The sequence below is a fragment of the Polypterus senegalus genome, chromosome 13 (assembly GCF_016835505.1).
Source record: "Polypterus senegalus isolate Bchr_013 chromosome 13, ASM1683550v1, whole genome shotgun sequence".
NCBI lineage: Eukaryota > Metazoa > Chordata > Cladistia > Polypteriformes > Polypteridae > Polypterus > Polypterus senegalus.
Genome location: NC_053166.1, coordinates 22,463,687 through 22,478,683, shown reverse-complemented (window position 1 = coordinate 22,478,683; position 14,997 = coordinate 22,463,687). Strand labels below are relative to the sequence as shown.

The window sequence follows — 14,997 nt, the reverse complement described above, 5'->3', positions numbered from 1 at the left end:
TCTACAAAAGAATGGCTAAAAAAGAATAAAGTTAATGTTTTGGAATGGCCAAGTCAAAGTCCTGACCTTAATCCAATCGAAATGTTGTGGAAGGACCTGAAGCGAGCAGTTCATGTGAGGAAACCCACCAACATCCCAGAGTTGAAGCTGTTCTGTATGGAGGAATGGGCTCAAATTCCTCTAAGCCGGTATGCAGGAATGATGAAAAGTTACTGGAAACGTTTAGTTGCAGTTATTGCTGCAAAAGGGGGTCACAACAGATACTGAAAGCAAAGGTTCATATACTTTTGTCACTCACAAATATGTAATATTCAATCATTTTCCTCAATAAATAAATGACCAAGTATGATATTTTTGTCTCATTTGTTTAACTGGTTTCTCTTTATCTACTTTTAGGACTTGAATGAAAATCTAATGATGTTTTAGGTCATATTTATACAGAGATATAGAAAACTAGCCAACCCACGGTGTACTATACGCCGCATAATCAGGCCAGTTTTTTAATAATTTTTAAGCACAGGGAGAAAATTAACATTTGAAAAATCGGTAATGTAATAAATCAGCAAGAAAAGCAACATTGTAACAATGCACGGAACGAACCAACACACAATTGTCCATGGGGCACTCAGGCGTGGAGGGTGGAATGGGAGGAGAGGAGAAGGACGTCCACTCACTCCCTCCGTCATGCTAGTCTGCTGATTTCTCGTCCAGTATGCACTGCCTGCTCATGTGCCCACCTCTAACTCGTCACTCGAGTCGTTGTCTTTGCACAGTCCAGATGCACCTGTGACTCACGTAGACGTCTCATTGCTCTGTGCGGTTTTGGCTGCTTTTCTATATATAATCCACCAAGACACCTGACCACGGTAGTAGCGAGGTGGGAGGGCGGTGTGTACAAAGTGCAGGAGCATCTAAGAAGATACAGCAATTCGCATCCGCGACAAACATGCATGTAGCGTGTAAAACAGTTTGCTATGGTGCACGAGGTTGTGTGTCGTAACTGAAAACTCGTTTTTTAAAGACTGCTCACTTCATTGTGTATACGACTGTAGGTGAATGAAAAGATGCAACTCTGGAGAGGGCAACATACAATACAGCATTTTACACGCTGCATACATCGATTCACATTCGCGACAAATTGTTTTACACGCTGCATACAGTGATTTACATCCGTGACAAACATGCTTCTTCTTAGATAGTCCTGTCACGTCCACCCTCATTCTCAAAGCATACACACCGCCTGGTCATGTGGTGCCTCTGTGTGAACTGGTCAGGCACAGAGAAGGTCAGCTGCTGAGAGAGCGTCTCGACTGTTGCAGGGCCTGCATTGGTGAAGCAGGTGAGACGGTAATGAAACAGAGGCACAGGGCTTATTGGTTTTTAAAGACTGCCTCCTTCATTGGGTTTTAATCAATGCACGGAACGAACCAACACACAATCGTCCGTGAGGCGCTCAGGCGCGGAGGGTGGAATGGGAGGAGAGGAGAAGGACGTCCACTCGCTCCCTCCGTCATGCTAGTCTGCTGATTTCTCGTCCAGTATGCACTGCCTGCTCATGTGCCCACCTCCAACTCGTCACTCGAGTCGTTGTCGTCTTTGCACAGTCCAGATGCACCTGTGACTCACGTACACGTCTCATTGCTCTGTGCGGTTTTGGCTGCCTTTCTATATATAATCCACCAAGACACCCAACCACGGTAGCAGCGAGGTGGGTGTGAACAAATTACAGGAGCATCTAAGAAGACGCACGTTCGTCGCGGATGCAAATTGCTGTATGTAGCGTGTTACACAGTTTGCCATGGTGCATGCGGTCGTATGTCGTAACCGAAAACTCATTTTTTAAAGACTGCTCACTTCATTGTGTTTTAACCTCAGTTGTAAAGGAACGTTTTAATGATCCCATGGGATACCCCTCGCAAACAGTTTTACACGCTGCATATGGCGATTCACCTCCGCGAGAAACATGCCTCTATGAACAGTCAACGTGGGTCGGAGCTGCATATGGCCTCTACGACAGATGAAAATAAATGACGCCGGTTTTTCTGTGTTGTTGCGTCCGAGTTGGTGGGTGTGGCTCTGTGAGTTGTCGTCGTATCCAATGGTCTTGGAGTTGGTGGGCGTGGCTCCATCCTTCATGCGCCATAGGTGTCTCACTTGTCGGCGGCTTAGTGAATCCACACCCCTTCCGGCGTGCTTTCCATGGTTGTCTTGCCTTAGTGAATTATATATATATATATATATATATATATATATATATATATATATATATATATATATATATATATATAGATTCTACAGGGTTCACAAACTTTCAAGCACAACTGTATAAAATGCCAGTACAAGTAACATATTTTAAACATTTATAGAAATTGCTGAATTTTAGAACACAATTTCATGTGGTAACTGCATATATACCATGTTTGGGAAGAAATGACTTGGACTTGAAAAATACCGACCTTATCCTTTAACTCTGGTCTTATTGTGCAGCAGCAGCAGCAGCTACCGGCCACTCTTGAACAGGCTACACAGAAGTAAAACATTTTTGTTGCTGATCAATTCTTGCCTGTCCTAGTGACTTGTCATTGCAAAACACAATTTTAGAGTAAATTGTACTTTTTTGAATTCAAACAGGTAATTAGTAAGAATAAAGGGAATTTTTGGGCTAAATATAATTTCACCCTGTAGGAGATCCTGTAAAAGTGGCAGCTTCAGTCAGATTTCAATGTAACACTTTTATCTGTAATCTTATACCATTATAAAGTTTTAGAAGGTTTACATTAAAAGCAATATACACTTAATCGTGGTTGACTTTAACTTATCACACATGGCACTGATGTTTACAGGCAGCACATTTGTGTGTCCCAGCTACAAAATATTTCAGGGGATGTACTTACTTTTTCATGTGATGGTAAGATGCCTTTCAGAAGAATTCCACTGCATGATACTCCCATCAAAAAGGTTCAGGGTGGGGATGATATGCTTTTGATAATGTGGAGTGTTTCAAACATGGCATTTAGTCTGCTGACCAAAAAAAACTCAACTTTGGCTTCATATCATAGAACCTTTATCCAGATGACTTCCGAGTCTCCCATGAGCCTACTTGACAAGCTCTAGTCGAGGTGTCAAGTGCGTATTTTTTCTCTGCAGGTCTCCCATAAGGCTGTGACAGGTGAAGCACTTTGGCAACAGTTGTTGTTTGCAGAGTCTCTTCAGTCTCATTCTCAGTAGCTCCTTCGGAGTTATCACTGGTCTCTTGGTGGCCTCTATAGTCATCTCTTCTTGCACGATCACTCAGTTTTTAAGGTTGGCCTGCTTTAGGCAGATTTACAGTACATCTGAGCCATACTCTTTCTGTTTCTTAGTGATGGCTTTAACTGGATATTTGGTGACTTGGGATATTTTCTTGGGGGTGGTGAAGTCTGTGGTGACCAACAGCAAAAGATTTCTAAAATGTCCATGAAAAAAACTCACTTTAATCCATATGTGAAGTTGTCCTTCTTATGCTCACAATGGCCCAAACACTTATATTATTACTAAAATATTGTCGAATAAACCACTTCTGGATCACACTGTCATGAACAAATATGAGACACATCGGGATGCACCCAAGCTTTTGAAATGAACTCCTTGGAGATGAAGACAAACTTAAACTTACTGGTACAGCAATTATTCCTTACATGAGCCAGTTTTACATTTTGATAAAATGGAAAAAAAAAAATTACGAAACTTTTTTTTTTGTTTGCACGCTGGATCAAAAGCAGAGGTTAAAACAGTTCAGTTGCAGAATTCAGTTAAGATATCAGGAATTCACTACCAGAAATTATGAGGGGTGATACAGAGTAACTGGCTTCAAAATCTTTCAATCAGTCCTCCTGACATACTATTGTATACAGAAATTGTCACACACAGTTGAATTTTCAATAACAGGGTGGATAATCAACATTTTACATCATTTTTCCTTTTAATACTAAAACATGCTACAATAATGTTATAAAAGTATGCTAATTACATTGATGAAATTATTGCAGTGACCTGGTAAAGGCCACCCATCACTCTCTGTCTTTTTTCAATGTTTTTGTTGACCAAGTCCTACTTAAAGTGTTAGCCAATCAAATCCATCTGCATTAACCTTTATTTGGCAGGTACATTTTTGCTAAAACTTATAAATCTGTAGTGCATCAAACATGATAAAACCATCACAGCTAAAACAACACAAAAAAATTCACATGTTCAAAGATGATGGCTAGTGCATTATAAAAAGTCTGACAAAAGGTTAAGGCACAGAGTCAAGTAATCAGGGTGTAAGGCTCTAGAGGCCGAGTCTGAAGAGGTGGAAGCGTCAGTCCCTTTTGAAAACCGGAGATGGAATTCACAATTCTGATGTTCTGTCACCTTGGCTGGTTAGGGCTAAAAGTGATTCGTATGCGGTGCATTTTCTCACCCTCAACAGTGCCATCATCAGCCAACCAGTGCAGACATAAAGAGTCTTGAGGTACACTAGGTCAGATCTCCTCCTTACTGCTCAGTATTCCAACACTGGAGATTTTAATTCAGTGTTAGCCAACATCAAGGATTTTAATCCAGCGCCTTCTGCAGTTGGAAGCCAGTGGAGAGAGTTGAGTATCAGCATCTTGGCATAATGAGAATCTATAAAATGCCAGATTCAAGAACGCAGATGGGAGCCTTGGAGGGAATTATGGTACTGTTCTAACATGATCTATTATCTAGTATCTAATAGCAAATTGGTGATGCAAAAATATGACCCCACAGTAACTGTTTCAACAACTTTGTGTAATTTTCCAAGTAAAACACAATGCACAATAGTAGTAAAGACACAAAGGCACAGTAAGATAAGAGAAAACATGTTGAATGGAATTATTTTAAAAAAAGACTGATGTATTGTTTTAGCCTTTAGCATATGTATGAAGTTCTACAGCCCTGAATTTACTTGGCACATATCAAATGTAGAAAGCATGAAGCTCTTGTACAGCGAGGAGCTGGACATACACAAATGATAATTTTATGCTAAGACAGATCTTGTGAGATTAAGAAAAAGAAAAAAAAAAAAAACCATCACACACTGCTGAAAAGCAGGACATACTAATAAGTAATACAAAACATGATCATCTCATTCAAACAGTTCCATTGAGAAAGTTAAGAATCAGGCGGGGAATGAAACAGGGGTAGAAGAAGTGGAGGATGACTCTCTATTTAAAGCAATATGTAGCTAGGGCAACATCTAATCATATCAGATATTGCCCTAGTTCAGGGGTCTCCAACACATCGCTCGTCAAAGGATTAATGAATCCTACATAAATTTGAAAACTTGATTAGTTAAATTAGGGGTGGGAGATCTTTCCAAAAAAATCATATCATGATCCTTTTTAACACAAAATCACAATCTGAATTGCAATCTCTCTTTTCAATGTGGCATACACTTAAGAGAATATCTGGACTCAAACTCATCAAGACCCAAGTAACACTTTATTTTAAATATCAAACAAAGTTGAATTCAATGGTTCTCTCATTTACTAGCTAAGCAGAGTTAAGGACCACGTCTCAAAGCTGGCGAGTGAGTGAGGAAGGCCCCTCCCATCGGTCCATTGCGTGGATCTTGGATTCGTGCAAATAAATCGGTACCACAAGCGAACTATGATACATAGCGAAATGAGAGAAGTCGTAAAATCAACCGGAATGTTCAAGCAAATTATAGAAAAAACCTGATCTAAATCCGTTAAATAGTCCTCTCATGAAAAGCGGACAGACAGACAGAGAGACATTGGATTTTATATATTATACAGTATATTAGTAAACCTTCAAAATAATGTGCAGTTAAAGTCTCAACAGCATGCTCAGCATTTCTGGAGCTTAGTAGAGCCAGATAACTAGAAGAATCTTCACCAAGCAGCTCTGAAAATGTCTGCTCTGTTTGGGTCTCCATACCTCTGTGAGTCTGATATGAATGTCATGAAACCAAAGTTCGGAACAAGACTGACAGACGAACATTTAAATGACTCCATAAGAGTGAACCTTAGAGCATCCACTCCACCACACACCTGCCTCTCTGGTTGACTCCATGCAGTGCCAGTCATCTGACTCACTCAAAAACACATCACACATGCAACTGGACCTGTGAATAAAGTGACACAGTGACATGTGACAAAATGACAAATGAATAAATCATATCTGTGTATTTGGAATTGCATTGTTTTGTTTAGACAGCATTCATATTTTAATCCAATAATGTGAGAAACACTAGAAAATGCATACAGACATACAAAATGCACTTGCAGATTAACTAAATTTTTTTGTGATGTTGTAATGCAAAATATGAGTTGTGGACACCAACATTTTATAAATGTTCAGGCAAAACAAGCTTATTCAGTTTTATTTGGATTGAAATAAGCTATGAGAATAAACGTTAGAAAACATGAGTAGCTCTTGGCCATTTTCATTTTGTAAAAGTAGCTTTCATGGGAAAAAAGGTTGGAGACCACTGCCATAGCTACATACATGCTTTAAATATTGAGACGTGGGAGTCTCCATAAATATACACCTTTCATTAGCAACCCCAAATGTTAATTCAGTAGCTTCTTCCATCTATCCATCCACTCATACCAAGTCATAAAAAATAAAATAAAATAAAATAATGACCTAGCAATATGCCTTATAAGTCATGGAAGAAAACAATCTGAGTACTTGCAGGCAATTCATACACACAAACAGGGGAACATTACAAGCCCACACAGAAGACGAAACAAACTGTGGCCAAAGCTCTCTGATGTGGCACTTTGTAACGTCTGTCCACTTTCTATGCCTGCTTCTTTCTAGTCTGGATTCCTGAGCAAAGCATATAAGGCAAGGGGCGCAAGGCCATCACAGATCAAAATGTATTACCAAAGTACCATATTTATTAACTTATTTATAAAAATAGACAATGACAACTTTGTTAAATATATCTTGACTATCATCTTGTGACAAACTCATGATGTTAAATACAGGATGTAAAATTGATAGGAAGGCACTTTTTAGTACAAATCTACAGATTTTTGACATTTCCTAATAATGTCTAATGTAACAAATGTACATAACAGTTGCTAAATATTATCTATGTACTTGCAAAATTGGGTAAACAAAAGTATCAAGATATTAAAATGAAATGGATACATTTTAACATGCTTTAAATCTTCACCTGTGAAAAATATTACCACATATAAAATAAAATAAAACATTACAAAATAGAGTGATAATGTTTGAGGCTTCTGTCACAGCCAATGTTGCAATCACATATCATAATTGTACCTAAAGAATAAAAACAGAAACATTTACCATTATATTCAGCTTATTAAAAAAAATACCTATTTATTGTACATTTCATGTAAAACTGCAGCCCCAAATTCCTGACAGATATTCCTTTTCTGTGGATGGATTCAGATGTGTTTTTCAGCCTTGCACTTTATTCACTATGGAGCTACACAGCCTAGATAGCGTTTTTACCATCAGTATTTTATTCTTGATATGTATTTAAAGTGATTTTTAGTTAAAGAAAAATACATGAAATTATTTCCTTTCTACACCAGCTCTTCTCACATAATCCAAAATCATCTTAATGGTTTAAAAGAAAAATGTTCTCATTGATGAATGTTTGCCTACCCTTCTTAAAGATTTAGAAAAATCTGAACAGTCATTGTCAACTGCTTCCTTGTTCATTATTCTTGCTTCAATATACATTTTTACAGATTGTTGTAGCATTCTTTTCACTCCCCTTCTCACTTATGATCTCAGGAAAGCATCTCAGAACAGATTTCCCCCATTGTTGCAATGAGACCACTGAGATGGCATGACTACAGCTTAACTGTACAATACAGGTAAAGTGTTACTGTGAAGATATGTCCAGAATTGTGTAATATAACCCATAGAATTACCTTGGGAAAATGTCGTGACAGTACTGTTAATTTTAATCAAATAGCTTCATATTTGTACAAAGTAATCATACAGAACTACACTTCAAAAGAGAGAATGCAATGCAACTGTTCTCACCGCACCCCTGTTAACACGCTTCTGAATGGGTACTGACCTGCAATTGAAATTAAATGGAGTCCTCCAATTTGCTCTTTGAGGATTTCTTTTTCTGCAAAAACAAGAAGTGCAGATGTTTATTGATAGTAGTCTAAAAGCTTTGCCTACTTTTACAAATGATTCAAACTGGCAATCATGGAACAATAATTGCCCAACAACAACAAGAAATATTGATGGTATTTTCCACACCTCCTTCAAGTATCAGAGTGTGATTATAGATTAAATTTGTTTAAATAAAGTGCTACTGTTTTTATTAAAAGGTAGTTCTAAACCATTATAAATATACTACGCCATTTGCTACTGCATCTGTGGGGCATTTAGTGTAGGGTTTTCTGTTAAGTCTCTACAAGACTGGCAAGGTTCTTATTGTGATCATCTTAGGGTGCCCAACTTCCACTTACTAGCAATGTGCCTGATTGGCAGAAAAATTTGTTAACATAATTTGTGGTAGCAAAGAATATCAGGCTTGCTGGATGGCAAGACAGTTCTTTGTAATGCTGCAAGGATGACAGACCACAGTTTGAATGACAGTAGACTTTAGATTTCTATCAAAGCATTTAGAACTGTGTTTCTTAAACTATGGGTCGTGACTCAAACTAGATTTTGGACATGTTTATGATGGGTTGCCACACAAGTTGTGTAGTAAAATTAGCCGAGTTCATCCAATAAATAAATAAATGTTGTATTGTATCCAAACAAGAATTCTGTGGTGAGTAATATACCACACTCTATTTGGTGTACTATTTACTATGGCAGCATATTATCCGAGATGTACCCCACAAACAATGCTGCTAACACATCACAGAGAGCAGTGACACCACATTTTAGATTTTTAGATGTAAAGTAGTAGCTGCGGTTAGTTTTAAAACCACACTGTGACCCATTTACTGATCTGTTCTTTTGTTTTGTCATATACAGGCAGTCCCCAGGTTACGTACGAGTTAGGGACTGTAGGTTTGTTCTTAAGTTGAATTTGTATGTAAGTCAGAACAAGTACATTATTTTAATAAATGCTGCTGTTGACCGACTGTAACCAAGTGCTCTGCCAATGAATGATGGAGTTTCACCTCTCTCTGACCTTTTTACTATTTCTACTTTATTTTCCACGGTGATGGTTTTTCTCTTCTTTACTTTATCACCAGCACTTGCATCAGATTTGTGTTTCAGAGACATTGTTGAAGGGTGAAGACAAAAGGTTAAGATGAGCTCTTCTGCACAGCACTGTCCACGCTATCACTGCAGGAAGGCACCCCTCGTTGGCACGTACTGAACGAGAGACAACTTTCTGCTATGTACCTAACAGTACAAGCAAGCTTGCTATTGACAATGAATGAGAGGCGGCGAGGGGCGGTTCACCACCCACCACACAGTCACCTCCAGTTGCATACAGTATGCTGCCTGCAGCATTTGCCCACCGAGAATGAACAGGGTGCGGCCAAAGGCGGGTAGTGAATCACCCACCACCGTCCCCATTCAACAGGCAGCCACCCGAGGCACACTACAATGCTGCCCACTGCCGCCCCATTCATCCTCAATAGCCTCCGTTCAGCCACAACTGGATCACCGCTTGCAGCATCACCAGCCGTCCACCGAGCATGAACGGGGCAGTCAGGAGCAGTAGCTGGGGCGGCGTGGAGGGCGGGCAGCGAACGCCACATCAAGCCTCCGTCCTGCACATGAGCGGTAGCAGTGGCCTCGGCGAGTATGGACCCTGAGTCACCGCTTGCCACGCACCCAGCCACCCACTAAGAATGAATGCGGTGTGGCTCCCACCGCCCCATTTATCAACCGGAGCCGCCCAAGGGACACTACACTGCGCGAGCAGCGAAATCGCACCCTCCAGCCACCGTTTGCAATGTCCCCAGGTCGAAGATGATGGAGCGGCAGCTACTGAGGAGCTTGCGTCACGTCCCCCAGACAGCTGAAGGAGCAGCTGCGGCCTCGTTCATAAGTCATATGTCGGATGTCCGTAACTCGGGGACTACCTGTATATAAATAGGGTGGGTCAGAATTATGTTAACATTTGAATGGTGGAAACAATTTATTCACAAAACATACTTCATATGTGATGATTTATAGGAATGTCTCAACCTGTTCATCATCTTGTTCAACACATGTGCCATATGTGGTACATGAATTATCCACAAAAATTGTATAAAAGTATATACATAGCAGTACCATTAGTGTTAACATAATTTTGACTCACCCTGTATATTTCAGAAACACCTTTCATTCCAACTGTATCTCTAAACGACACAATAAATATATACAAGCAAGACAAAGTTACAGTTTAGTTTTAGAACCTTGTCATACCATTGCAAAGTTGGAAGGTTTTGGCATTTTGGTTGATGCTAATTAAACAGCCTCTTCAAAAAGATTTTTTGTATTTTTTGTTAACAGGCTTGTAAAGTAAAACATTACTTTCTTCTATCATTCTAGTGCTGTGTGTTTTAGTAGTGATATAAATCTATTAAAGGAAACACGGTGGCAAAATATTAAGAATTATTCTTAGCCATATCACTTTATAGAGTTTGCATAAACATATAGTGTTGTGGATTTGACTTTGGTTTCTTTCCCTATCCCAAAATGTGCATTCTTAGTTAACTGACAATGCTAAAATTGTCTGGTTGAGGTTACTATGCTCTGCAATTGACTAGTATTCAATCCAGTTTATGCCTAAAGATGCCAGGATAGATTCTGTCTCTTCATGTGTGTGACTTTGGAGACAACACAGACACATGTACTGCTTTGGGGGCATGTCCTTAGCCTCATTTCCATTGCACAGAACAGAACCAACACTTCTGAAATTTCGACAAAACACAAATGTGAATCGTCTGTTTCCACTGAGTAATTTATGCAAATAGTTTGTTTTATCACCTGAAATTAAAAAATGACAACTGATATGATGGGTGTTGGTTCTGTTATTTCAATTGCATTTACATTCGCCGTGTTCGCTTTTAACCTGAAGTGACGAAAGCGAATACAACAAAGGGAAGGCTAACTCCCTATACTTGGCAGAGGCCACATATTAGTGATTTTTTTGTGATCGTCCAAAGTGATTTTACTGAGGAGCCATGGGTACAAAATTTTAGGATGAGGAGCTCAACTTTCATGGAATTATGCAGCCCAGTAGGCCCTATTTTGTCTCCTGCTGTATCATACATGAGGGCGGAGGCGTGACCACGGGGCTGGGGTGGGCACTGCCCCGCCCAGAGACAAGCCGTGCCCACCCTGCGAAATGCTCTGTCTGTCCAATGAAAACTCTGGAGAAGAATAACAAAGTTCACTTTGCAGCACGTTTTGAACCTGTTGACCACATTCCTTAATTAAAACAGCATATACGTTCCATTCTTCTGTTATTTTCTGGTTGGTAACACCAAAGTCTACGCATAGGTGGCTTATTAAAAAGCAGACATCTTCAACCTCTTTCCCTCCGCAAGCTGCTGGCTCCACGGTTGAGCCCAGCACCGCTGCTACCAACACGGATCACAGTACACCCACGTCGGGAACTGAAACTCCAAAAGATGTAGATAAGCCTACACAATCCTCCAGTTCTGCGCCGTGTCAGGTACTCCAAAGCTCTGCCTTCAATAAAATATACAATTCGGTCTGCCTGACTTAAATATGGATAGCCAGTCCCAGCCCATTTTAATTAATTATCCCAAGCGCGCATTCGGAAAGACACTCGTATGTTTTTGTGCAAGCTGGTATCAGTCTCGACCATGGCTTGAATATTCTGTTGTCCGTGATGCCAGCTTTTGCTTTGCCTGCTGCAAATTTAGTATTTCCAATTCGGACCGCGAGGACATATTCACCAAACACGGCTACACTAATTGGAAAAAAGCTCTAGAAAGAGACGGTGGTGGCTTCCATAAACACGCGTCTAGTATCCCGCACGTCAGAGCCATGTCTGCATGGCTAGAGTATCGGCGCCGGGCAGAGACAGGTGAAAAGCATAGTTCAACTTCTGGGTCGAACCCAGATAGAAAAGAATAGATACTATGTGAAAAGCATTGGGGAGGCCGTTCAGTTCCTTTTAGTCAATGAACTGGCTCTGCGTGGTCACAATCACGAAGGTGGGGAGGAAGGACTTTTCCTTACGTTCTTTGAATACACAATCAAAAAAGATGCCAAACTTGCAGAAATTGTAAAATACATCCCAGACAATGCAAAATACACATCCAATGTAATTCAAAATGAAATAATTGAGGCTCTTGCCAAAATGGTGGTAAAAGATATCAGGACCAAATATGAAAAAGCTGACTCTCTTGGACTTTGTATTAAAAGTGATGATACCAGGGGTCACTGTAACACTGAGAATGTGTCTGTAGTGACTAGATTTTTCCAGATCTCCATCCCTGAAGAACACCTGATTGGCTTAATTGAACTGAATCAGCTTGATGCTGAATATATTTGTAACCAAAGTCACATCTCTCTGAGCTAGGTTACAGCCCAGACAATTTAGTGTGTCAGTGTTTTGATGTCATGTCTGGGGCAAGGCGTGGTGTCAGGCTTTGTTACAAAACAAAGTTGGTAAGTACATTCCATATGTACACTGCTACAACCACCAGCTCCATTTAGCAGTGATACATGCAATGGAATCAGAACCTCTGGCTAAGAAGTAATTTGACTGGTCAAATTCATTGAACACATTTTGTCACAGACATTATGTTTCACACACATACAATACATCCATCCATTTTCCAACCTGCTGAATCCGAACACAGGATCACGGGGGTCTGCTGGAGCCAATCCCAGCCAACACAGAGCACAAGGCAGGAACCAATCCCAGGCAGGGTGCCAACCCACTGCAGACACACAATACATCCACACTGAAAAGACTTCTAGAAACCAGTCATTATGATGTCAACGTCCATTGTCAACAATGAGGAAGCTATAAGGGGGCTTCTCTCAGAGGTAGCATAGACTGACACTGCCCCTTTTGACATCTGCATAGAGGCATGTGGTCTTTTGACCGAATGAAAAAAGCAGAATTTCTTCAATACAGGAAAATTCCTCCTTCATGTGCTTGGTGTGCTGAAACCAGCCAACGCAATTCTACAGGCACATGCAGTGGATTTGTGCACAGCTGGGGAGGTGGTGACAGCTTCACTGGCCACACTGAAGGAGATGAGAAGCCACTCATTCTGGGAGGAGCATTTCTCTCAGTGTGAAAGTAGGCCTACCAATTCACTCAAAAGGAAACGGAAAGTTAACTCACAGCTTGATGATAATATTGTTGTGTCTACGTTTGGGCATGGTGACTCTGATGAACAAACTGCTCCTAATCAGACTTTCAAAAGGGCTATGTTCAGCATTCTTGATAGAGCTACTGTGGAAATGGAGACAAGATTCTCTCAGAGAAATGTTGAATTATTGAGGGCCACATCACTTCTCCTGCCAAAATCAGAATTATTTCTTGATCATTCTCTCCTGAAACCTCTTCAGGCACTTGCAGGGACAGAGCAAAACAGCATGAGCTTGCAAAATGGAATGGCTGTGGCAAAAGCAATGTTGATCAATAAACTGCCAGCTGATGCTAATCTCTCTGAAGCATGCAAACGCATTCAGCAGTACAAAGAGGCCTTCCCTATGTTGCATTCGCTATGTGTCACAGCACTCATCATTGGTGTGTCTTCAGCTGCATGTGAAAGCTCTTTCTATACTTTGAACCGCATTCTCACTCCACTCTGCCGAACAATGCTGCATTCAAGGAAGAGAAATTTAGTCATTCTGGCACACAAGAAAAACATCACAGAACATCTAGACATGAATGAATTTATTTCAGAATTTGCCAAGAGTAACCGCAGACTGGTCCTGTAGAAAATATCCAGGTTAAACACTAGAAACTGATATCCTATAGCCTTCCTAATGACTACAATGAGCCACGTTTCTGTTCTTGCTCTCATATGTTGTATACATTTGACTTTATTGATATTTACCTTGTAGATGTATTCGTTGCATCAGGAGCTCAACTTCCCACGTAGGAATTTTATGCCAGACAGAAAATATGGCCTAGAATTTATGCAAATAGTTTGTTTTATCACCTGAAATTAAAAAATGACAACTGATATGATGGGTGTTGGTTCTGTTATTTCAATTGCATTTACATTCGCCGTGTTCGCTTTTAACCTGAAGTGACGAAAGCGAATACAACAAAGGGAAGGCTAACTCCCTATACTTGGCAGAGGCCACATATTAGTGATTTTTTTGTGATCGTCCAAAGTGATTTTACTGAGGAGCCATGGGTACAAAATTTTAGGATGAGGAGCTCAACTTTCATGGAATTATGCAGCCCAGTAGGCCCTATTTTGTCTCCTGCTGTATCATACATGAGGGCGGAGGCGTGACCACGGGGGGGCTGGGGTGGGCACTGCCCCGCCAGAGACAAGCCGTGCCCACCCCTGCGAAATGCTCTGTCTGTCCAATGAAAACTCTGGAGAAGAATAACAAAGTTCACTTTGCAGCACGTTTTGAACCTGTTGACCACATTCCTTAATTAAAACAGCATATACGTTCCATTCTTCTGTTATTTTCTGGTTGGTAACACCAAAGTCTACGCATAGGTGGCTTATTAAAAAGCAGACATCTTCAACCTCTTTCCCTCCGCAAGCTGCTGGCTCCACGGTTGAGCCCAGCACCGCTGCTACCAACACGGATCACAGTACACCCACGTCGGGAACTGAAACTCCAAAAGATGTAGATAAGCCTACACAATCCTCCAGTTCTGCGCCGTGTCAGGTACTCCAAAGCTCTGCCTTCAATAAAATATACAATTCGGTCTGCCTGACTTAAATATGGATAGCCAGTCCCAGCCCATTTTAATTAATTATCCCAAGCGCATTGGAAAGACACTCAGTATGTTTTTGTGCAAGCTGGTATCAGTCTCGACCATGGCTTGAATATTCTGTTGTCCGT

General features: G+C 40.5%; 1 protein-coding gene across 4 annotated transcripts in view; it reads right to left on the bottom strand.

The window, feature by feature from the left end:
• Positions 1-6,649: 6,649 nt before the first annotated feature.
• Positions 6,650-14,997, bottom strand: part of LOC120542306 (dentin sialophosphoprotein-like) — a 77,766-nt gene continuing 69,418 nt past the window's right edge. For all 4 annotated transcript variants that reach the window (XM_039774663.1, XM_039774665.1, XM_039774667.1 and 1 more), the window contains 2 exons: positions 8,078-8,131; positions 6,650-7,302 (listed from right to left, as the gene is read on the bottom strand). In XM_039774663.1, coding sequence (XP_039630597.1) covers positions 8,090-8,131 — 42 coding nt within the window. In that variant the 3' untranslated portion in view covers positions 6,650-7,302; positions 8,078-8,089. The remainder of the gene's footprint in view (positions 7,303-8,077; positions 8,132-14,997) is intronic.